The sequence below is a fragment of the Gopherus evgoodei genome, unplaced genomic scaffold, assembly GCF_007399415.2.
Source record: "Gopherus evgoodei ecotype Sinaloan lineage unplaced genomic scaffold, rGopEvg1_v1.p scaffold_32_arrow_ctg1, whole genome shotgun sequence".
NCBI classification, from domain to species: Eukaryota; Metazoa; Chordata; order Testudines; family Testudinidae; genus Gopherus; species Gopherus evgoodei.
Window position 1 is genome coordinate 2,154,837 of NW_022059994.1, and position 23,698 is coordinate 2,178,534.

The following is a 23,698-nucleotide window of genomic DNA, read 5'->3' on the forward strand; positions in this document are numbered from 1 at the left end:
CTCTTGGAATCCTGTAATTATGTGACAATCTCAGCTCTCACTTTAACAAAAGTAAGTTTCTTGCTCTCAGGGCTGAATAGAAAAGGTTGACAATGTGACCAGAGTGAATCCTGACTGCTCACAAACAAACCAGCAGTCCAGAATATAACTTTTTAGAAGAAAAACCCTCATGTTTTCTTCAACAGCCTCTTGCTTTTTGCTTACAAGGTGCTGGCAATATTGCCTTGGCAGTGATCAGTTTGTTTTCAGGCCTGGCTTCTCCAGCAAAGGCTCTAAGGACCTAAATATAAAACTGAGCATTCTGAGTGATTCCTTTACTTCACCCTTTATCCAGGGGGGCTGTGATAGAGGTATATAAAATCATGAGTGATGTGGAGAATGTGGCATAAGGAAAAGTTATTTACTTGTTCCCATAATACAAGAACTAGGGGTCACCAAATGAAATTAATAGGCAGCAGGTTTAAAAGAAATAAAAGGAAGTTCTACTTCACACAGCGCACAGTCAACTTATGGAACTCCTTACCTGAGGACGTTGTGAAGGCTAGAACTATAACAGCGTTTAAAAGAGAACTGGATACATTCATGGTGGTTAAGTCCATAAATGGCTTGTGACGAACTGGGAAAGTTCTTTAGGTTTGCTCTGAATACTGTGTTGGTGCCTCAGTGTCCCCATGGCAGTTCTTAAGTATCTGGCAGAGCAAAGGGCCAGTGCACCTAAATGCCTGACACTCTGTCTCCTAGCAACTGATGGCCTGGGCCCCTCCCCTGCAAAGGTGCCAGCTGAAGGTGTTGGAGACAAAGGGATCAGGTGACCTCCTGGCCCGGGAAAGGGGCTGAGGAGAGAGGAGGGGCTGGGAGGGGTTGTTAGTCTGGAGCTGGCTGGGGTCAAGGGTGGAGGGCAGACATGGGGGTCTGGCTCACTGCCCCCCAGAACGGACCCAGCCGAGGGGTCCGGTTCGCTGTATCTACAAGCTCTGTTTTAGACCCTGTTCCTGTCATCGAATAAACCTCTGTTTTACTGGCTGGCTGAGAGTCACGTCTGACTGCAAAGTGGGGGTGCAGGACCCGGTGGCTTCCCCAGGACCCCGCTGGGGCGGACTCGCTGTGGGAAGCGCACGGAGGGGCAGAGGATGCTGAATGCTCCAAGGAGAGACCCAGGAGGTGAAGACGTGTGAGCTTCTTGCCCTGAACAAGTCTGCTCCAAGGGAGAGGAGGCTCCCCAAAGTCCTGACTGGCTTGGTGGGGAGCAGTTCTGGAGCATCGCCCGGGGACTCCGTGACATGGCTATTAGCCAGGATGGGTAAGGATTGGTGTCCCTAGCCTCTGTTTGTCAGAGGATGGAGATGGATAGCAGGAAAGAGATCACTTGATCATTGCCTGTTAGGTTCACTCCCCCTGGGGCACCTGGCATTGGCCACTGTCAGTAGACAGGTACCGGGCTAGATGGACCTTTGGTCTGACCCAGTACGGCCGTTCTTATGTTCCTATGTGCTCATTTGCTGCTTGGGCCCACAGCCCAGCTCCATGCGCATTCCCACACCTTTCCCTCTCTGTTTCCCTATCTGTTAACTCTGCTGTGTTAGATAAATGATGGCGTGAAATTAGGGGGCTTTCCATGGGGGGATGGGGATTTAAGGCCGGAGTTCTCAGTGGCACAGTATTGCCAACCCCAAACTTTTGAAAATCATGAGTCAGGACTCCCAGAATGATGTGATGCCGTTTGTGAGACTAAAAAATAAAAATACTACGAAATGTTGAGTTCTTTCTATTTGCCTTCTGATTCTCACACTTTAGGCTGACTCAGGTCACATTTTAAGTTTTTCTCTGCAACCAAGCCAACTAGAAATTTCCTTTGTTTAGATGTCCCTAAGTTCTGTTTGCTAGAAGCTGGGAATGGGCAACAAGGGATGGATCACTTGATGATTCCCTGTTCTGTTCATTCCGCCGGGGCACCTGGCATTGGCCACGGTTGGAAGACAGGAGACTGGACTAGATGGACCATTGGTCTGACCCAGTCTGGCCATTCTTATGTTCATGAGATTCATTATAAAATCATCAATGTTGGCAACAGGGCCGGTGCTTCCATTTAGGCGGCCTAGGCAATCGCTTAGGGTGCCAGGATTATTGGTGGGCGGCATTTTGCCGGAGGGGGCGGCAGGCGGCTCCGGTGGAGCTGCCACAGTCGTGCCTGCGGAGGGTCCGCTGGTCCGCGGCTCCGGGGGACCTCCCGCAGGCACGACTCCGCAGGACAGGGGTGCCAAAATTGCCGATGTGCCTAGGGGGCTAAAACCCCTATTGCCAGTCCTGGTTGGCAACACTTTTGACACTGCGTCTCCTTTACACTGAGGCAGAGCTGCCTTAGCGTATATCAGAATCAGGCCTTTGAAACTTTGATTCCAGCTTAAGCAAGTTTTTGGCCTGTGAATTGAATATCCCTAGACTTGAAAGGATTAGATTTCATTAGTAGATGTCAGCAAATGTTGATTTCACTTTGCGCATACAAAGGGATGAAAAAACATTTCCATTAGATAAGAACCGAAATTTACAAATAGCTACAGTAAGAAAAATGCTGCTTCAGAATTACTAGAGTTTAATTTAAGGAGATTTACTTAGCATGTGTTGACATGAGGTGTTGACAATTTGTGTTTTAACAGTTACACCTTTTAACTTTTTGAATCTGTCTACTGTTCTAAATAATTATTGTCTGACTAAAATATTGTCTGAACTCCCCCAATTTCCCACAACTGTGAACAATAATCTTGATAAAAACTGAAACTGTGAAAGTTTAAATAGATAAATATATAAACATTCTTACAGATAAATATTAATCTTATCTGTCAAAATACATATTAAATCAAATGAATTCGGCCAAGCCTAAATATCACTCCTTAGACACGCAGTTCTGTCAGCTCAGCAGGACAAGGAGAAGCTGATGTCCATGTGAAGCCTCAGTGACCCCCCACACACACCAGCAGAGGGGGCTGATTGCAGGATCAGAGCCTTATTGCTACATTTCTCACCGAAGCCCTCAGGGCTGGAACATTACTGGTGATCTGGCTCCAGCTCAGCGAACAGCCTAAGTCAGTTCCAGGAAGGGAAACACCCAATTGCTGCTGCTGCAGGCGGGGCATATTTCTGAGCTCAAAAAGTCAAAGTAACCCTGTTACACTGCCCAGAGGGAGCCATGGCCACAGACAACCTCGTGGAAAGTCCTCCGGGAGGAAGCTACGTGCCCCATCTGTCTGGAGTATTTTAGAGATGCAGTGACTATAGACTGTGGGCACAATTTCTGCCGGTCCTGCATCGCCCAGTGCTGGGAGGGATCCGATACAGCCGCCTCCTGCCCTCAGTGCAGAGAAACTGTGCAGCAGAGAAACCTCAGGCCGAACAGGAAGCTGGCAAATGTTGTAGAAATCGCCAAACGGTTTAGTTTACAGGCAGCAAAGGGAGCAGGAGAGGAGAGGGTGTGTGGGGAACACCAGGAGACTCTGAAACTGTTCTGTGAAGAGGATCAAACTTCTGTCTGTGTGGTTTGCCATCTATCCCGGGATCACAGAGATCACAGGGTGGTTCCCATACAGGAAGCTGCCCAGGAGTACAAGGTAGGGAGTTGCTGTCAAGTTTAATGGGTAATAACTTTGGATTTTAATGACAGGCTGATTTCACTGAATGTTACCTGTCACAGGTGTGATGCATCATTCAGCTCTGTAAAGCCTTCATTGTAGGGGAGATGCTATCACAAAAATTAATGATCTGGCAGTGTGGTGACAGAATCAGAATATCAAGACTTGAAAGATACTGGATGTGGGAAACTTTTCTCTGAGTTTCTGAATGTTTTTCACACTCAGCTTCCACTGCTGAAATAAGGGTACTTTTTACACCATGGGTGGTGTTAACCATCAGTGAGGTTTAAATCACAGGAGCTGCAGGCCAGTCTAGGTGAGTGTGTCTCCTTCAGACTGGAGAACTGATTATTTAAATATCAACACTGTTAATTATTTTGCTCCCCCTGTGAGAATGGAGAGGGAGAATTACAACTCGGCACCATTTATTGCCAGTGGCGCCTCCTTCCGGTGCCACAAGCGGGTGATGTTTGGGAGATGCCACCTCTTATTTCCCCCCAGTAAAGGAGGACCAGGCCCAGAGAGCCCAGCGGAGCCCAGGGGTACATTCTAGCCCCATGAGGGGAGTCCTGCCCCAGGAGCCCCTTGCAGCCAATCATCAGCTCCGTCCTGTTTTGAACAATGCACCATTTGAACAGATCCTGGTGTCTCCTTTTGGTGACTCACGTGAAGCTTATTTTGTGGGTGGAGCTTAAATAATCCAGCCACCTTTGCCCTCTCCCACATTCTGATCCCTGCTCATTTATGAAGCTGTTTTGCTGGATGCAAAGGCTGCTTCTCGCCTCCTGTCTCTCACTAGCCCATGCTGGCTCCATCGCTCACTGCTTCCCTGCAGCAGCACCGCAGGGGTGTCACTGAGCAGCTCCCCAGGAGCTCTCAGCAGCAGCTGCAGCAGCAGCCTGGGCCCTTGGGCAGAGGGCAGGAGAGAACTCGAGGGCCCAGAGAAAAGAAAGAGTGAAACAGGGATGTCTCTGGGGGCTGCCATGGGTGCTGCACAGAGCGGGGCTGAGGGGGCAGGAGCACGTTGCTGTGCCGGGTGAAGGAATCAGACGCTGTCAAAGGGGAAGAGCGCTGGGGTATTCCAGCTGTGCAGCAGTTATAACTATGGGTGGCACATTCCCCCAGACCAGGTGTTCCCAGTTCCTCACTGACCTCCAGCCACATCACAGCTTCACCCTGTGCAGTTAATGGGACTGTGCTGGCTCAGGCGCTCAGCCGCTGCCTGGGGGAGGCCACATGGGAGCCTGGACAGATGGGAGCACAGTGGGGTCTTGTTCCTGGGCTGGGTCTGGGTACAGTGCAGCGAGATGCTGCCCCAACCTCTTCACTCACACTGGCAGGAGGGATCGTTCAGAACCTTCCCAGCTGTTTCCCCTCTGGCCTGTGGTCGGTGATGGGAAACTTTAGCTGAAACACAGGCTCTGAGAAGTCCTGAGTGTGTGCAGGGAGCAGAGCCCCTGCTCTGAGACTGGCGTCTCTGCTCCCATGGGGCCTTTGGGGTCGGCAGAGCCAAGTCTGCTGCCTCCTTCCAGGGTATTTACTGCTCGTGTATGAAATGCCAATATGGACAGTACTGTCCACCTATTGGACAGGCAGACTAATGGCTGCTTATCGCACACGATGCCCCTGCAGGAGAAACTCCAGGGAGCCCTGGGCCCTCTGAGGAAGGAGCTGGAAGAGGCCCTGGCTCTGATGTCTGCAGAGGAGGAGAAAACCATAGAATGGCAGGTGGGTGTCCAGGTTTATTCCTCCCTGAGCCCTTCCCCCTGCAGCGTTCCCAAGAATGAAGGGGCTGTAAAGCTCCAGGATGAGGTTATGAACCTGCTCTGGTTGTTTGCTCCAATTGCACCGGCTTGGTGCTGGCCATGGGCAGCGCATACCTCCGGCATTTGAGGATGCCGGGCATGAGTGCCGGAAACTCCCAGCATCCAGATCATTGCTCTGCCCATTGCTGCACCCCCATTTGTCCTCCTCTCCCTGAGATCCCGCCCATGCGCTGCTCTTGTTCTGCCCCATGCCCTGCTCCCACTCAGCCCCCTCCCCAGAGGCTCCCCGCTCCCCGTTCACTGTTGCAGCTCGCTCCTCTCCCGCACCCCCTCCTCCAAGTCCCCCTCACCTACCGCTTGCTCCTTTCTTCCCCCTCCTGCCTTAAGGGTGAGTGATTGGGGGGAGGGACGGAGAGGAGCAATTGGTGGGGCTCCCCCTCAGCTGACGGGCAGCAGGCGGTGGGTGCTGCAGGCTTCGGGGGAAGAGCTGGAGCGAGGGCTCTGGGAAGAGTGCAGGCAGCACTCCAAAGGCAGCAGGTCTGCAGCATCCTCCGAAGAGAGGGGCGCTGCATCCTGTTTGGGGAAGCTCAGCCTCCCCTGGCCTATGGTACCTGCCATCCAGGGTGCTGGCAGCATCAGGCTGTGTCTCTGGTGGGGATGTCAGCGCAGCAGCTCCTATAGGCGGAGGAGGGGCAGTTCCTGGCCCTTGTACAGTGGTGCAGACCCACCCCTGGGATCTCTGATAGACAAATTCTCAATATTGGATGCAGTGTTTTCACTATTATGTGGATCCTGTTTCCCTCCTGCACATGGGGATGGTGTGTTGGTGGATACAGCCATCGTATTTCAGTGGCCTCCATGATAAAGCTCTGCAGCCTGGAGGAAACAGATTGTTCCTTCTTCCTTTGCACCAACAATCGCTGCAGTGAATCTGTCCAGTGCCTGGGCCGGACACTGGAGCTGGGAGGATGATTTGCCCCCCATGGGTGAGGTTGAGATTCACTGAGCTGGCTGGGCTGAGGGCATGCTGGGAGCTGAGCACTTCTGAACATCAAACCCAGTTGGGAGTGTGGAGCCCTGTGGAAAATCTGCTCCTAGGGTGCATCTACATGGCCCCAACAGCCAACTGCAGGCTAGTGACTGAGTACAGTCACTAGTGGACTTGTACAGCCTGTGCTGCTGGTGCGGCTTCATAGCTACGAGTAGCCGAGCTAGCCAGATCAAAGCTAACCTGGGTGTGTCTACACACGGTGCTGTCGCACCTTCATTGCAGTGGGGACACCCGTCTGAGTGAGCAGAGCCAGGGGCAGGTCAGTGTCAAGCCAGGCAGCGCTTGGCCGTTTGATGCCTCTATTGCCATCACGTGGCCACTTCATCCCAGTCACCTGCTACTGTCACTGTGACTTTCCCTGTGCTTGTCTGTAGCCAGGTGATGAACCCATGGGAAAAAAAGTCTGTTCAGATTCATCTGCCTCTTACGGTGAAATCCCTGCAGGGAGCGTGGGGGGTGTGAGGAAGACGCCAGCAGCAGGGATGAGAGGAGAAGTAGGTGCCCCACTATTCAGATAAAAATGGCCATTTACAAGAGCTGAAGTGGTCAGAGCTGGGTGCCTCTGGTTCTACATCTGAAGCCGTATTTAGAGCCCTGCGGAAGTGGGCTGGCTTCCAGAGGACAGAACCGCAGCAGTTCCCACTGCTGCACCAGAAGCAGTTCGTGTTCAGTTCCTCAGACAATAGGGATTTAGGTGCATAACAATTAACAGCCAGGTTTGACTGTGTCCGGCAAAGTGCCCAGAGAGCAGGTGGGGACAGAGCTGGCATCAGCCAACCCGCTGCTCTGTGAGCCTAATGGGCTCCCTAAAGGCTGCGATCCCAGGGGCACTGGGCACATGGGCATGGGGCACTCGGCCAGGCTGGGTGAGGCCGAAGCCAGCCCTGACAGTGGCCTGGGTGCCCAACACCCATGTGATCCCCCGGATGGCACCCAAAGGACTATTAGCACCAGCCCTAGGTCCTGAACTTTGCAGCCCTGGGAGCAGGTTGTTAAAGAAGGAGCATCGACCACATCCCGCTGTGACGACTCCTGTTGGTGTCTGAGTGCCCAGCACTGGGCACCCAAATGCTCCCATGGACACCCTGTGTGGCCCCCTGTAAATCTCTCCTGCTCCCTCGATTTCTCCCCACTCCCGTGTGTCCATCCCATGCTACCTGCAATAACATACTGTGTCTTTACAAAGCACCCTAGACAACCCCGCTACGGAACTCGTCATATGAACTCTGAACGAAAAGAAACCCATTATGGTACGTTTCCCAAAGAAGTAAATCTCCTTACAAACCTGATACTGATCTAATCCCCTGCTTCATGGACAGAGGCCCAGCCTGTGTAACTCAACATCTGGCTCACGTTTTCTCTGTGCCTTTCCTATTCTTCTATTTCAAGGGGAAAGTGAAGACTAGGAGAGAGATGATTGCAGGTGAATATAACAAACTGCACACACTGCTGAGAGAGGAGGAGCAGCTGCTTCTGCAGAGCCTGGAGGAGGAGGAGAGGGAGACTCTGCAGAGACTACAGGAAAATGTAACCAAACTCTCCCAGCAAAGCTCCTCTCTGCAGCAGCTGATCACAGAGATCGAGGAGAAGTGTCGACAGCCAGTTGTCGAGTTGCTAAAGGTGAGACGGCATCAAAATTCTCCACCCATCCAGAATTAGAACTCAGATCCCTGGGTCTGAATTCCAACAATTGCAGTAAATGTGTTCTGCGGTTTACTGACAAACAGAACATCCGGCTAAGGGCTCCATCAGTTCCAAAATATCCCAGTTCATGTTAGAGGGGAATTCTCCTCATGGAGCCCCAGTGAGGCCGTGGGAGATTAAATGGATGATACAAGAATGATACTGAGCTGAACCCATCCCTGCTCTGGCTCCAGAACATTGGACCCAACACAGGCGCTAAACACAGATACTGATGGGTTGGGTCCCTAGAAGGGAGAATCCTTTAGCTAAATTCCTGTCTCACCTACATAAATGAAGCAAGTGTTACTGCATAATAGTGTACGAGATTTTACCACAAAGCAGTGAAGCCTGGGAGGGTTGATCTATTTTCTAGATGAAAGTTTGATGCCCAGAGTGAAACTCACACAGTTTTATGCACATTGTGTTAATACAGAACATTGATTCTCTTTTTTCCTTTCAGGATGTGAAAAGCACCTTGAGCAGGTGTGTTTCCTATGTTCATTGCTCTTATATTCTTGGAGGTGGTTCTGGGATGATGTGTGTACGGAGCAGCTGAGTGATGATGGGACGTTTTCTTCATAGGAGTGAGAATGTGAAACTCCAGGAACCAGAAGCTGTTTCTACTGACCTGAAGAACGTGTATAAAATTTCCCTTGACATGAGGGAAGCGCTGAAGAGATTTGGAGGTGAGTGGATTCTACTGGAACATTCAGATGTATTGTGCCTGGGGCTGTGGACAGAGCCTCGGACCCCAGGACACGCATGCACCCAGTTGACAGGCTTGGAGCTGTGATAGCTGGAGTCTGATGTGCTGAGTGCTGGGCAGTTTGCCTGCTACTTACAGCCACCTGCTGGTACTTGCCCAGCTGGCTGACCAGGCCCCGTCACTCTGACATCCTGACCCATCCATGGCTGAGTTACTGGGTGTCCCTGAGCCAGGTGCTGTGATGCCTGAACTGGGCCCATTGTACAGGGAGCTGCACAGACTGGTAATGGATGATGTGTCTGTGCCTCTTTCCTGGGACATGTGAGGGCTGCGTTGTTTGGGCACCGCTCAGCACTGCCCCAGCCCTTTCTGAGCTGGAGGAGGGGCCGGTCTGGCTGCTGCGCTCTGAACTGGGCCGTGTGTTACTAGGTAACAAGCTGAATCCTATGGGTCCCTCGTGTGCTCTGAGCACAGTCCAGTGTGATGTTGGGTCAGTGGTTTGCTGCTCAGTGAGTGAGACTCACTCACAAGAGTGTGACTGTGTCACAACGGCTGAGCGTGAGCTGCCCCCATCCAAACCCCTCCCCACAACCCCAGCGCAGAAACTGGGGGAAAGACAGTGACCTGGCAGCGAGGAGGGACAGAGAAGAAACTAAGGCAGAGGAGAGGAGGGTGGGAAGGTTCAGTGAGCTCGGTCTGTGATTGTTGAACTGGTTCATTCCTCCTACCCCCTCCCCGCTCCTCTCTTCCCACCCACCCCAGCAGGGGTAGTGGAAGGGGCCAAGCTGGGTGTGTCTGTCCCGGCTGATGGAGGCTGCGCAGTCGGTGCCGGCTGCAGGGCCAAGATCTCAGGGCTCCAGGGAGCAGGAACCCCAGGCTGTGGGGGAAGCAGCTTCCTCCCTGCTCCCCTCCCCATTCACTGCCCCCAGCCCAGCACAGTCTGTGCCCACTGGACCCTGAACACGGCTGGGCTCTGGGCCATTCCACACCCCTGGCCCCTGAGTCTGTTGGGATCCGGAGCCAGTCAGCTCAGTGCCTCGTTCTAGGGGATCACCAGCCCCTGGGGAGCCTCCTGTCAGCCCCCCAGAAGCCCCATCCTGGGCAGGGTCCCAGGCCCTGAGTCACGCGCTGGCTGCTCCAGACTGGCCAGGCCCAGGGTCTCCAGCAGAGCTGTTGGTGCTTGCACCGCCCTCGCTGCCAGAGCTCCCAGCCCCTGACCCAGCCTGGCCTGTTTTCCCAGCTCTGACCCCTCCCCTGCGGGTGGGGACGCTGCTGCTCTCAATGGCTGAGCCCCTCTCTCTACCGCTGCCTCTGCTGCTGCGCTCACAGGCTCAGCCCGTGCCAGGGCCAATGCGGCACTGCTGGGGCTGCTCCTTCCCTTGGCACCTGGGTGCTCTGTGTCTGGGGCAAATGGCGGGTGAGAGGGCAGGGACCTGCTCAGAGACACACGCCCTGAGCTGCACCCAGAGGACAGAGACCAGCCAGGGCTGGGCAGCAAAGTGCCACTGCGCTGGGATTAACCCTTTCCTTCCCCCCACCCCAGCAGCCCTGGCCGGTCAGTGCCACTCTACTGCCTGCACTCTGACCCCAGGGACCCGGGCCCAGCAGCTCAGGGGAGTCTCTGGGTAAATGTGTGGGGCAGAATAACCAGGGCTCCCTGCGCCTCAGGGTCCCCGTGTGCAATGGGGAAGGCCCTGCACTGTCATGCAGCCCTTAGGGGCTGGGCAGTGAGTGTTATTGATACCAGCCTCAGCCATTTCAGGGTATCTTGGCAAGCATCTTGCCTCAGTTTTTCCGCTTCAGCACTCCTTAAATTACGCCTCACAGTCCAAAAGATCTGAGAGAAAAGTCCCCTCCTGGGGTCCGCTCTGAGTCCAAGTAAACCCCAAAATAAAATATTTTCCCTCCTTCTGCTCCAGCCTCCAGCTCTCACTCCAGCTCCTCACTGTCCTCAAGTCAGGAGCCCTCAGTCCTTCCCGGAGCTTGGCTTGGATTAGTTTCCATGGTGGAATCAGATGACTCCAGCCCTCCCTCCTGGAGCTGGGTCATTTCAGACTGTCCCTCTATTCTCTGCATCCACTTTCGCCAGCTGGGGGCAGCTCTCCAGGGCTCTGTCCTGCTCCAGCTGCTGCTGTCATTGTCATCTCAGACAGCTCCTCCCCCTTAAGGGAGCTCCTCTGCCTAGGACAGTGGTCGCCAAACTTTTTTGATCAAGCCCTCCCTTACCTGGTTTGGCCCCCACCCTTGGAGCTGCTGTCAGAAGCTGGGCCAGGAATGGGGCTCCAGTTAGGGCCAGAAGCTGGCGGCCATGGCTAGGAGTGGACCTGCAGTTGGGACCGGGAGCTGGGAGCTTTGACCGGGGGTGGAACCATGTTTGGGGCTGGGACTGCAGCTGGGTTCTCAGCCTCGAGCAGGGCAGTGATGGGTGGCTGAATTGGAGGCCAGAGATGCAGCTGGGGCTGAGGGTGGGGCCGGAGTGGAGCTGGGGACATAGCAGGGCTGGGTAACATTCCCTTCCCGCCACAAATGAGGGCTGGTCCAGGCCCTCTCAGGCCCAGCAAATGTTCCTCCACACCCTTGAGGGGGGGCACAATCCACAGTTTGGGGACCACTGCTCTAGGAGCCCCTTCCAGACTCCTTGCTCTGTGAGCTCTCTTGGGAGCTCCTATCCTCAGCAGCTTCCTGTCCCTAGGATCCCTTCAGCTGAGCCCTGGTAACCCATTATCAGGCTCATTAGCTGTTTCACTGCCAACTAGCCATCTAGGGATTTAATTACTTCCAGGTTGGTCTGGGTTGTCTTATTCTCCCTTATTGGAGCCTGTCACAGGTAGTCTAGTCCCTGACTCCCCTAAAAGGGCCAGCCCTCTTGATACATTTCCCCCCACCCCCAGAGCCAACCTGTATTCAAAGGGAGGCGTGACTATGGCTGACTCTTGGTTATGTTCTGCTAGAAAAATTTGAAACTCCAGGGAAGAAAATTGCTGGCCACTTCCAGGAGCTGCACGGAGCTAGGGTAGGCCAGTAGGCTTTTAATGTCCCAGTCGGTGTTGCCAGCCGGAGCCATCAGGGTCCCTTTTTGACCAGGCATTCCAATCAAAAACCAGATGCCTGGCAACCCTATGGACGGGTGCCAACTCTAGGTCCTGTCCACATGGCCCAGTAACACCCTGCTGAGCCAGGTACAGGCAGCCACATTACAGGCCAGGCCCCTGGCAGGGACCGCGAGCTGCCAGCTGCCATGGTCACTAACAGTGTTATCTCTGTCACATGCCACTCACCACACTTAGAGCCCCCTGGACCCAGCCCCAAGACCTGCTGTAACCTAGAACCATAGCAATGCAGGGCTGGAAGGGACCTCAAGAAGTCACCTACTGCAGCCCCCCATGCTAGGTCAGGGACTAGACTATCCCTGGCAGGGATTTGTCCAACCTGTTCTTACAAACCTCCAGTGACGGGGAACCCACAACCTCCCTTGGAGCCGGGTCCAGAGCTTCACTGCCCTGAGAGTTAGGAAATGTTTCGTCCTCTCCAGCTTCAACCTCCCTTGCTGTAGATTGTGCCCGTTGCTCCTTGGACAGGCCCTCGCCCTGCCTGCTGGGGCACTGGCTGTGTCACCAAGCCTGAGCATGGTTGTTATTGCACTGAATGGCTGGAGGTGTTGGGCTGGCTCAGGGGGGCAGTGATGGCAGCTGGGGCCTTTCACTCCCCAGTCACCGATCTCAGCCCAGGCTGAGAGTCCAGTTCCCAGCGGACAGGAGCTCACGTCGTAACTCACTTTAACGGCAGCCTCACCGGCCACCTCCACAGGGAGGCCAAGGTCTGAATGGGCCGCAGGGACGATTCCTCCCCAGGAAGAGGCTCTGGCAGATGTCAGGGCTGAGCCATGTTGGCAGGACAGTGGGGGGCTGACACGGCCTCTGTCTCCTTATACCCTCAATACACAGAGCTCCAGCAGCCGGGGTGTAAAACCCAATTTGTATCCCCAGCACCGAACTCACTGTCACTGCCCCAAGGGTCCTCTGCTACTGGGGTTGTGGGGTGAGTAAGGGGCATTGGAAGAGGGGGGCCAGGGGCCATGGCCCCATCACTTTTACCAATGGGAGGGCTATTCTCTCCCACTTTTTACCAGCTGTAAGGGTGAGCGACGATGGGGGAGGGACCAAGGGGTCAGGGTGTTGGGGAAGAGGTAGTGTGAAGGCAGGGGCTCAGGAAAAAGGGGCAGTGTGAGAGCGAGGATTCAGGGATGCGGGGACAAGAGCTCAAGGAGAAGGGCTGGCACGAATGGGTGACCCCTCTACTTTTAGAGAGCTTCCATCACTCCTGGGGAGAGCACCATCCCGGATCCTGATCCACGGTTACATCTGTGTATTTGCCAGGTATACAGAGCTCTCTGTGTGGAGACACTTTCACGCTCACCCAGTCACCTGTGCTGGGAGGCCCCACTGCCCAGGAGGCTGAAGGCTCTCACTCCTCTGCCCTGGGGTGAAGGGTGGGACCATGGGGCTGCTGTTCCTCATCCCAGGAAGGGGGTGAAGGGGATGTGGACACAGACAATGTCCCCTCTTGCACTGTGAGGGGCAGACCTGGCTCCACCCTGGGCTTCAGAGTCTGAGCTCCAGCCAGAACCTGGAAATCTATGTGACTATTTTTAATTCCAAAGAGGGAGCCCTATAAGCCTGAATCTGTCCACTCTGTTCCAAGAATCGGTGCTGCAGGCTGTGTAGAAGGACCCGAAGTGTCTCCAGAGTCTGAGTGTGAAAGTTCCCAGCGTGTCTGTCCCAGGGCTGGTTAATGAGACCGAGTGGCACAGTCGTTAGATGGAGACACCTGAGCTCCTGGGGCTCTGAGATGGTCTCTATGCCCATTATCCACTCTGGGAGATGCCCAGGTGCAGCTGCAGAGGGTCTGTGCCGCTAGCAGCATCCATGGGAGAAATGGCTCTGGGCAGAGAATTCAGGCTGGAGCCAAGTCTCCATTTTCATCCTGATTTATAGGACTGAGATCAGGGGCCCAGGGGGCATTTGTCTGCAAATGGCAAATTAAACAGCAGCTGTGGAGTGTTTCATAGCTGATGTCCTGAGCCTGGCCTGTCTGTAACTGCGTTTCTGGGGATGTTGACAGTCTCTCATTTCAAGTCACTGGGATTGGGGCTCCTAAGTTGCTCAGACAGGTTTGTAGTGAAGCTGGGTGAAATGTTTTGGACAAATAGTTTATTTGCTGCAAAATTATATTTCAGGTCAACAGAAACTATTTGTGAATCCATGTCGAGTTCGCTGACTAATTTCAATTAAGAGAAAAAGGTGCTGCCTCTTCCCTTGTAGCCTTTAGCCTAGTGGCTGGGCCCTCAGCTGGGAGCCCCAGGTTCAGTCCCTGCTTGTGATGCCATGAGGGCTTGGACTGCTGGGCTCCAGGTGTCTGATGAGGCCCTCCTGTGTCTCATCACTGCCATGGGCACTGGGACAGAGCATGGGAGTGAGAACGACTCTGCAGCCCAGTGAGTCAGGCCCCCACCTGGGAGCCCAGAGTCCAGCTCCCCTGCTCCAGTGACCCTGTAATTATTGATCCATAGCCCCAGTGACTGGAGAGGTTACGGCCCCTGGCACAGCAGTGTCTCAGCCATGTCTGCCGGGGTTTCCTCGCGCTGCTGTAGCTGCACAGGCGCAAACTCCTAGTGCAGACGCGCTGTGCAGGTTTGAACCGGAACTGGTCCCCGGTGCAGCTTCTCCCAGATGGAGGGGGTAGTAAGTGGGGAAATGCCCCGTCCCTCCCCACTGCCCTGGCCTCATTAGCAACAGCCCATCAGTACACATTTATACCCCTCCGAATCTTCCACTGTAATGCCCCCCAAGTAAGCCCAATGCAGACAACTGCCCCCGTGGGGGTATGGCTGGGCCGGCCAAGAGGTGGGGCTGATAGTGGGGTTTTCCTGGCTGAAAGGTGGGGCCGGTGAGGCCCACCAGCATGGAGAGTCCCAGCTGCTCCCCCTGGGGCAGAGCTGCACCCCCAGTGTGTGTGGGGACAGCACTGACCTGCTCTGAGCGAGAAACCAACCACACGTGGCCCCAAAGAAACAGAAATTCCCTGGGGCCTGCCTCTCCCTCCCACCTCTCTGGCTCCCACCCCTCCCTCACCCTTCCCTCACCCCTGTGAGAGACTCTGGACCCTGCGTCTATTCTGACCCCTCACCAACATCCCTCCCTTTCTTCTCACTCCCTTTCTCTTCCTCTTGGGCCCCTGCCCCTCTACTCCCACTTTGCCTCCCTGGCAGGTGCCCCTGCCCTCCACCCATCTCTGCCCCTCTGGAAGACCCGATCCTTCTCCCCCTGCCATCCTGGCATCTGCCCCTCTCCCCCAAACATCCTCTGCAGCCTGGAGCCCTCCCATCACTTCACACCATGCTATGTCCTGGCATCCATGTCCCGGAGTGTGGGGGAGTCCGGCCCTGCACCCCTCTTTCTGGGACCCACAGTGACTCTTAGCCAGCCAGTAAAACAGAAGGTTTATTGGACAACAGGAACACAGGTTACAGCAGAGCTTGCAGGCACAGTCAGGACCCCTCCACCGAGTCCTTCTGGGCTTTCAGGGTGCTTGGATCCTAGCTAGGATACCCTGAATTCCGCCCACACAGCCCCAAGCCCTAAACTCACACTGCTTCCCTCCTGCCACTCCCTTCCTTTGTCCCCTTCCTGGGCAAAGGTGTTGACCTTTCCCCTCCCTTACCTAGCTCAGGTTACAGGCCCTGGCATCGTCCATCCCCTAAAGTCCTCCCCTGCTCTCCCACTCCTCATACAGATAGTCCCTACTGCATCACATCTCTCCCCTCTTCGAGACTGAAGTGAGCAGGGTCACTCTGCCCAGTGACCTGGGGAAGTTCAGGGCCCCCTCTCCGGGACAACGCATCCGCTGTCAGGTTGGCACTTCCCTTCACATGGACCACGTCCATGTCATAGTCCTGCAGGAGCAGGCTCCACCTCAGGAGCTTGGCGTTGGCTCCTTTCATCTGGTGCAGCCAGGTCAGGGGAGAGTGGTCGGTGTACACGGTGAAGTGTCGCCCAAAGAGATATGGCTCTAGCTTCTTAAGGGCCTACACCATGGCCAGGCATTCCTTCTCGATGGCTGCGTAGCTTTGTTCCCGGGGTAGCAGCTTCTTACTCAGGTACACGATGGGGTGTCTCTCCCCCCTTTCATCCTCCTGCATTAACACCGCCCCCAGTCCCGTGTCTGAGGCATCGGTGAACACCATAAAGGGTTTGTCAAAATCTGGGTTTGCCAGAACTGGGCCGCTAACCAGAGCCTCCTTCAGCGCCAGAAAGCCTCCTGGCACTGCTCAGTCCAGATCACCTTGTCTGGCTTCCCCTTTTTGCACAGTTCAGTGATGGGGCTGGCTATGGCACTAAAGTGGGGCACGAACCTTCGACAGTACCCCGCCATCCCAATAAAGGCCTGGACCTGCTTTTTGGTTTGGGGGCAGGCCAGTCTCTGATTACCTCCACCTTGGCTGGTTCTGGCTTCAGGCAGCCGCTCCCCACCCGATGGCCCAGGTAAGATACTTCAGCCATCCCCACCTTGCACTTGTCAGCCTTTACTGTTAACCCAGCCTTTCGGAGTCGGTCCAGGACTTGTTTAACCTGGGACATGTGGTCCTCCCAGGTCTGGCTGAAGACGCAGATGTCGTCAATATATGCCACGGCAAAACTCTCCATCCCCCTCAGTAGCTGATCCACCAGGCGCTGGAAGGTGGCCGGTGCTCCCTTGAGGCCGAAGGGCAGGGTCAGAAATTCATATAGCCCCAGAGGGGTGATAAAGGCCGATTTCAGCCTGGCATCTGCGTCCAGCGGCACTTGCCAGTAGCCTTTGGTAAGATCCATAGTGGTGAGGTACCAAGCACCTCCCAGCTTGTCTAGGAGCTGGTCAGGCCTGGGCATAGGGTAGGCATCAGATACGGTGATGGCATTGAGCTTTCGATAGTCCACACAGAACCGGATTGACCCATCCTTCTTGGAAACCAGCACCACTGGTGAGGCCCAAGGGCTGGAAGATGGCTGGATCACCCCCAAAGCCAGCATGTCCCTGACCTCTCTTTCAAGATCCTGGGCAGTTTTACCAGTGACCCAAAAAGGGGAGTAGTCTTATAGGGGGATGTGACCCAGTTCTCCACTCGGTGGACAGTCAAATTAGTGCGTCCAGGCTGGTTGGAAAACAGCTGTCGGTATAGATGCAGCACCCCTCTGATCTCAGCGCGCTGGCCCGGGGTCAGCTGATCAGAGAGGGGAATCGCCTCCAGGGGGGAACCCGCTTTGGTCCCAGGGAATAGATCTACTAAGGGGTCATCTCCCTGCCCCTCCCAATGTCCACACACGGCCAACACCACATTCCCCCTGTCATAGTATGGTTTCATCATGTTCACATGGTACACCTGACGGTGATGTGCCCGGTTTGACAGCTCCACCACATAGTTTACCTCATTCAGTTGCTTGATAACCTTGAAGGGCCCTTCCCAGGCGGCCTGGAGTTTGTTTCTCCTCACGGGGATGAGTACCATCACCTGATCTCCGGTGGCGAAGGCACGGGCCCGTGCCGTGCGGTCATACCAGACCTTCTGCCTCCTCTGGGCTCGGGCCAGATTCTCCCTGGCCAGGCCCATGAGCTTCGGCCAGTCTTTCCCGGAAGGTCAGGACATACTCCACCACTGATTATCTCCTCGGGAGAGGCCTTCCCCTCCCATTCGTCCCTCATCAGGTCTAGGGCCCCCCTTACCCGCCTTCCATACAACAGTTCGAAAGGTGAAAACTCGGTAGATTCCTGGGGCACCTCCCTGTACGCAACAGCAGGTGAGGTAAGTACTTGTCCCAGTCCTGCGGGTGCTGGTTCATAAATGTTTTTAGCATCATCTTCAGCGTCCCGTTGAACCTTTCTACCAGCCCGTTGGACTGGGGGTGATACTGCTGAGGCCCAGTTGTGCTGGACCCCACATTTCTGCCATAAGGACCGGAGCAGGGCCGACATGAAGTTGGACCCCTGGTCCGTTAAGACCTCCTTGGGGAACCCCACCATGCTGAAAAGTGTCAGCAGCGCATCTGCCACTGTGTCGGCTTCGATAGAGGACAAGGCCACCGCCTCGGGGTAGCGAGTGGCAAAATCCACCACCACCAGGATGTATTTCTTCCCTGACCGGGTCATCTTGCTGAGGGGTCCCACTATGTCCATGGCCACCTTCTGGAAAGCTTCTTCTATGATGGGTAAAGGCCTCAAAGCCGCTTTCCCCTTGTCCCGGGCCTTCCCCACCCTCTGGCAGGGGTCACAGGATTGACAGTACTGTCGGACATGGGTAAAGACCCCAGGCCAGTAAAAGTTCTGTAGCAGCCTCTGTCTGGTGCGTCGGATTCCCTGGTGTCCCTGCGAGAGGGATGTCATGGGCCAGGTACAGCAGCCTTGTGACGAAACTTCTGGGGAACCACCAGCTGCCTCCTGATCCCCCATGACTCTACTTCCCCTTGGGGGAGCCCATTCTCGGTACAGGAACCCCTTCTCCCACAGGAACCTCTCCTTGCAACCTCTCCTCATGGTCTGTACCAGCACTAAGGTCAGCCCGATCCCGGTGCTTCCGCAAGGAGGGATCTTTCTGCAACTCAGCCTGGAACTCAGCAGCTGGGACAGGGATGGGGACCGGCTCTCTCTTGCTGGCTGGGTCTGAGGCCGCAGCCTCTCTGCACCGTGCCCCTGGGCGTTCCCCGCTCCCTGGGTTAGGGTCCTGCACCTCGGGTCGAGTACCTTCCCCGTTGTCAGGGTGCAGTGCCCTTTGCCGACTCTGACTATGAGTCACGACCAGGGCACCCTGGGTGTTACTAGGCCAGTCCTCAAGGTCCTCTCCCATTAACATGTCAGTGGGCAAATATCGGTGTACCCCCACATCCTTAGGGCCCTCCTTGGCCCCCCATTTCAGGTGTACCCTTGCCACGGGCACCTTGAATGGGGTCCTGCCCAAGCCTATCAGGGTCAGGTAGGTGTCAGGCACCATCCGATCTGAGGCCACTACCTCGGGCCGGGCCAGCGTCACCTCTGCGCCCGTGTCCCAGTACCCAGTGACTTTCCTCCCATCTACCTCCAGGGAAACAATGCACTCCTTCCGGAGGGGCAGCCCCGCGCCCACCCGGTAAACCAAAAACCCGGAGCCTGGAGCATCCACAGGTGGTACTGTTGCCAGCCCCCCTTTCCTGGGAATGTAGCCCCTCCTCCGATTGGGTTTTTACCCAGTCCACCCTCTGCGGGTTGGGTCTGCTTGGTCTGTCCCTGAGCTTGGGGCACTGGGCCCGTATGTGACCTCGTTGGCCACAGTGATAGCAGCCCATGTCTCGTGGGTCCCCTTGAGTGGGTCGGAGGGACCTGCCGCTGGATGTTCCCCTTTTGGGGGGGTTCTCCATAGGAGCCCACTGGGAGGTCCCATGATGACTCTCTTCTGTGTTGAGGCAGGCTTGCTCCTTCGAGACTCCTCCCTGCCATCCTCTGCCTGACTGTCCACAAATTGGTCGGCCTGCGTGCTGTGGGTTCTCCGGCTTCTGGTCCATCAACCACAGCCTCAAGTCGAACGGGACACTGCTCGTACAGGTGCTCCAGTATGAATAGGTCAAGCAGGTCCTCTTTAGTTTGGGCCCCAGCTTTCCACTTGCAGGGCATACCCCTGCGCCCGGTTGACCAGTTGTAGGTATGTGACCTCACGGGTTTTACGCTGGCTCCGGAACTTTTTCGGTACATCTCAGGAGTCAGCCCAAACTCGCGGAGCAGGGCCTATTTGAACAGTTCGTAGTCCCCTGCCTCCGACCCTTTCAGTCGGCTGTACACCTCCACGGCTGTGGAGTCCAGTAAGGGGGTGAGAACTGCGATCCTGTCTGCAGGGTCAACCCTGTGCAGCTCGCAGGCATTCTCAAAGGCCGTCAGGAAGGTATCTATGTCCTCCCCCTCCTTACGCCGGGGCAGCAAGTGCTTATCAAAGCTCTTTGTAGGCTTGGGTCCCCCCTCACTCACCGCAGCCGGAGCCTCACTGCTCCTCAGCCGGGCCAGGTCCAGCTCATGTTTACACTGTTTCTCCTTCTCCTCCCGCTCATGTTTACGCTGTTTCTCCTCCTCCAGCTCTTGCCTCTTTAACTCGAGCTCCTCCCGTCTCAGCTCCCTTTCATATTCCAGCCGCGTCCGCTCCACGGATGCCGAGCGTTGCCGGGAGGATCCCCTGCTGGGGGGTGGGCTTCGCTGGGAGTATCCCCTGGTGGCCGGGGGTGTCACGGTGCCCTCGGTATACACTGGGCTCCTCCCCGCCCTTCCTCTAGGCCTAGGAAGGGGGGGGTCTCGGGAAGCCCTCGTCCGCCGGCTGACCACTCCCAGCGGGGACAGACACTGGTGCCTGCGCTACATCTGCCCGGCTGCTTCCCTCAGAGACAGGGCTCCGTTCATTCATGCAGTCTCCCTGCTCCAGCTGGGCAATCAGCTGGTCCTTGGTGCGTCTCCCCGGGCGCAGCTCCCTCTGCTTCCACAGCTCCAGCAGGTCGCACTTGCGCCGCTTGGCATACATCTTCCTGCTGACCACTCACAGGCCGGGGTGCTCGCCGCTCCCCACGGTTTCCAGGGGGACCCCTAGTGCACCAGCCCTTCGTGAGGTCATCACCTCTCTGCCAGGGTCGAGCTGTAGACTCCTCCGCCCCTGGGACCGCTCTCTGCAATCCCCCGGGGGACCCTGTTACTGCAAAGTCCCTTCTCACGGGGCACACACTCCCAGGGGTTAACCACCCCTTCGTTTTACTGCTCCCCAGTCACTTACTGCAGGTAGCGCCAGCCACGGGGTGCAGTATCTCCCACCGCTGCCACCAGTTGTCCCGGAGTGTGGGGGAGTCCGGCCCTGCACCCCTCTTCCTGGGACCCACAGTGACTCTTAGCCAGCCAGTAAAACAGAAGGTTTATTGGACAACAGGAACACAGGTTACAGCAGAGCTTGCAGGCACAGTCAGGACCCCTCCACCGAGTCCTTCTGGGCTTTCAGGGTGCTTAGATCCTAGCTAGGATACCCTGAATTCCGCCCACACAGCCCCAAGCCCAAACTCAAACTGCTTCCCTCCTGCCACTCCCTTCCTTTGTCCCCTTCCCGGGCAAAGGTGTTGACCCTTTCCCCTCCCTTACCTAGCTCAGGTTACAGGCCCTGGCATCGTCCATCACCTAAAGTCCTCCCCTGCTCTCCTACTCCCCACACAGACAGTCCCTACTGCATCACAATCCACCTCTCCCCTTTCCCTCCTCTGTGCCATGTCTCCCACCCCTCCCCTCATCCCCATCTGCTTCCCTGGCGCCTTCCACTGCCATCACTCCCCCACCCTGTCATAGCCACCTCACCCCTCACCCTCCTCTGCTGTCCTGGCTTTCGCCCTTCTTACTCCCCTCAGCCCTCCTGACACCTGCCCCTCTCCCCACCCTCTCTGACCCCTGGCAGCTGCCTCTCCCCTCACTCCCCTTATGCCCACCCCTCCTCTAGCCCCACTTTGACCCCATGGCACCTGCCTCTCCTCAAATCCCCATCCTAACACCTCCTTCTACCACCTGCCTTGCCTCTCACCCCTCTCTGCCCCCTGGTGCCCACCCTTGGCATCGCCCCCCACTCTGCCCCGTGGATTCCACCCCTCCCCTCCTCTGCCCTTCCTGTGCCTGCCCTTCTGCTCAACCCCCTCAATCCCCTGGCACCTGCCTTTACTTTTTCCCCGCACCTTTCTGCTGCCTGCCCCTTCTTTCCCTCCTCCTGCCACCCAACACTTGACCCTCGCCTTGTCTCCTTCCTTCCTGGTGCCCAGCCCCTCACCACCCTCTGTCTCACTTGACCCTGCTCTCCTCTCGCCCCTCTGCCACCATCACCCATGCCACCTTCTCTTTATTTCTCACCCCTGACCCCTCCCCTCCCCCTCTGGCTCCATGACACCTGCACCCCTCACCACCCCTCCAGTCCCCTGATGCCAGCTTCTCCTCTGCCCTCAAGTCCCAGCTCTACCCTGGCCCCATCTGCCTCCCTGGTGCAAGTCCCTTCCATCACCCTCCTTTGGGACTCCTGGTCTCAGTCCTTCCCCTCACCTCAGCACTGCCGCACCCCTCCCCTCACCCTCTCCTAACCTCTGGGCCCCACCCCTCCCTTCATCTTCCCTCTGCCCCCCTGGTGCCCACATCTCCCTGCACACTGCATCTGCCCCCCTAGGACCTGCCCTTCTCCACACCTCTCTCTCTGCCCCTTTCTGCTCACCTGCTCCCTCACCCCTCATTCTGCCCCTTTGGTACCAGTCCCTGTTCATTCGCTCCTCCCCATGGTTCCACCTCCCCACTCATCATCATCTCACCCCCTGGCAGCTCACCTTGCCCTTGGTTTCCCCTGCCCCATTGGAGGTCCCCACATTTCCTCACACCCCTCTGCCCCCTGGTGCCTGCCCCTTCCCGTACTCCCTTGTGCCCCCTGGGGTCCATCTCCTTCTTCTGTCCTGGTGCCCGCCCCTCACCCCACCCCCTGCAGCCCCCTGGAACCTGCCCTTCCCTTCATACCCCTCTGTCCCCCTGGTGCCTGCCCCTTCCCTTGTCCCCCAATTGCCTTGTGTCTGCCCCATCCCATGTCCCTCCCTCCCCCCTCCTCTCCTGTCACCTCCCCCTCCCCTTTCCTCTCCCAGCATCAGCCTGTCCCCTCCCCTCCCCCGCTTCCCCTTACACTTTGCCACTCCTCCCCGGCTCCTCCTGCCCTTCCCCTCATTGTCTCCTCACAGGCAGAGAGGCCCTGACTCCCCTCAAGCAACAACCACCCCCCACAGTGGTTAACGGGGACGCAGGTTAATTTCCCTTTGATCCCAGTGACCAGCCCCTGCCCCCGGCCCTGACTCTGTGACTCTCTCCCCAGTGGATGTGACTCTGGATCCAGACACGGCTAATCCCAACCTCAGTCCTGTCTGAGGATCGGAAACGTGTGAGACACGGAGACAAACGCCAGAATCTCCCCAACAACTCTGAGAGATTTGATTATTGTGTCTTTGTGCTGGGCGCTGAGGGGTTCGCGGGCAGGAGGCGTTACTGGGAGGTGGAGGTGGGAGACAAGACAGGCTGGAACCTGGGGGTTTGTAGGGAATCTGTGAGCAGGAAGGGGAAGGTCACACTCTCACCTGAGGATGGATACTGGGCCGTGTGGCTGAGGGATGGGGGATACGAGGCCCTAACCTCCCCCGCAACCCCCCTCCCCGTGAGCGCCAGGCCCGAGCCGGGTGGGGATTTTCCTGGACTATGAGGCGGGCGAGGTCTCGTTTTACAATGTGACTGACAGGTCCCATCTCTTCAGTTTCACCGACACCTTCTCCGGGAAGCTCTGCCCTTATTTCTGTCCCTGTAACAACGCTGGGGGTAAAAACGCGGCTCCTCTGATCATCTGCCCTGTCCCAGCTCAGGCCGGAGGGAATCTCGGCCCCTGACAGTGACCCCGCGGCACAGACCGGCCCCTCCCAGCCCCACTGCTCTTCCTGTCCCAGTGGTGGGGGCCAGTTACTGCAGCAACTGGACTGTTTTGTGCTGACCAGATGCTGCCAGTTTCTTTTTTCAACTGGAGCTTCCAGTCGAAAACTGGACACCTGGCAACCTCCAGCCCCCACCTTCCCCGTCCCCGGCCCCAAGGGTAGCAGATGGTGGGGGATGGGGTCATTCACTCCAGTCAGAATTTTCTAACCCTGTGAAATCTCAGTGTAAAATATGAAAGAAAAAAGATTATTTTAATTTAGAAAATATTATTGTAACAAGGTGCAAATACAAGAATATTTTAATTTACATTTCAACAGTATTTCAAAAAACAAGCAGATAAATATATTTGTAGAAATGG

General features: G+C 56.1%; 2 protein-coding genes across 4 annotated transcripts in view; both read left to right on the forward strand.

Moving 5' to 3' along the window:
- Nucleotides 1-23,698, forward strand: part of LOC115640831 — a 70,417-nt gene that overhangs the window by 13,398 nt on the left and 33,321 nt on the right. The window lies entirely within an intron of this gene.
- LOC115640797 (E3 ubiquitin-protein ligase TRIM39-like) lies at nt 3,185-23,698 on the forward strand. Its single transcript, XM_030543791.1, is given in 9 exon segments — nt 3,185-3,211; nt 3,213-3,602; nt 5,256-5,351; nt 7,830-8,060; nt 8,584-8,606; nt 8,706-8,809; nt 22,736-22,776; nt 22,778-23,083; nt 23,085-23,698. Coding segments are annotated over 9 exon segments (1,431 nt in total). The 3' UTR covers nt 23,298-23,698.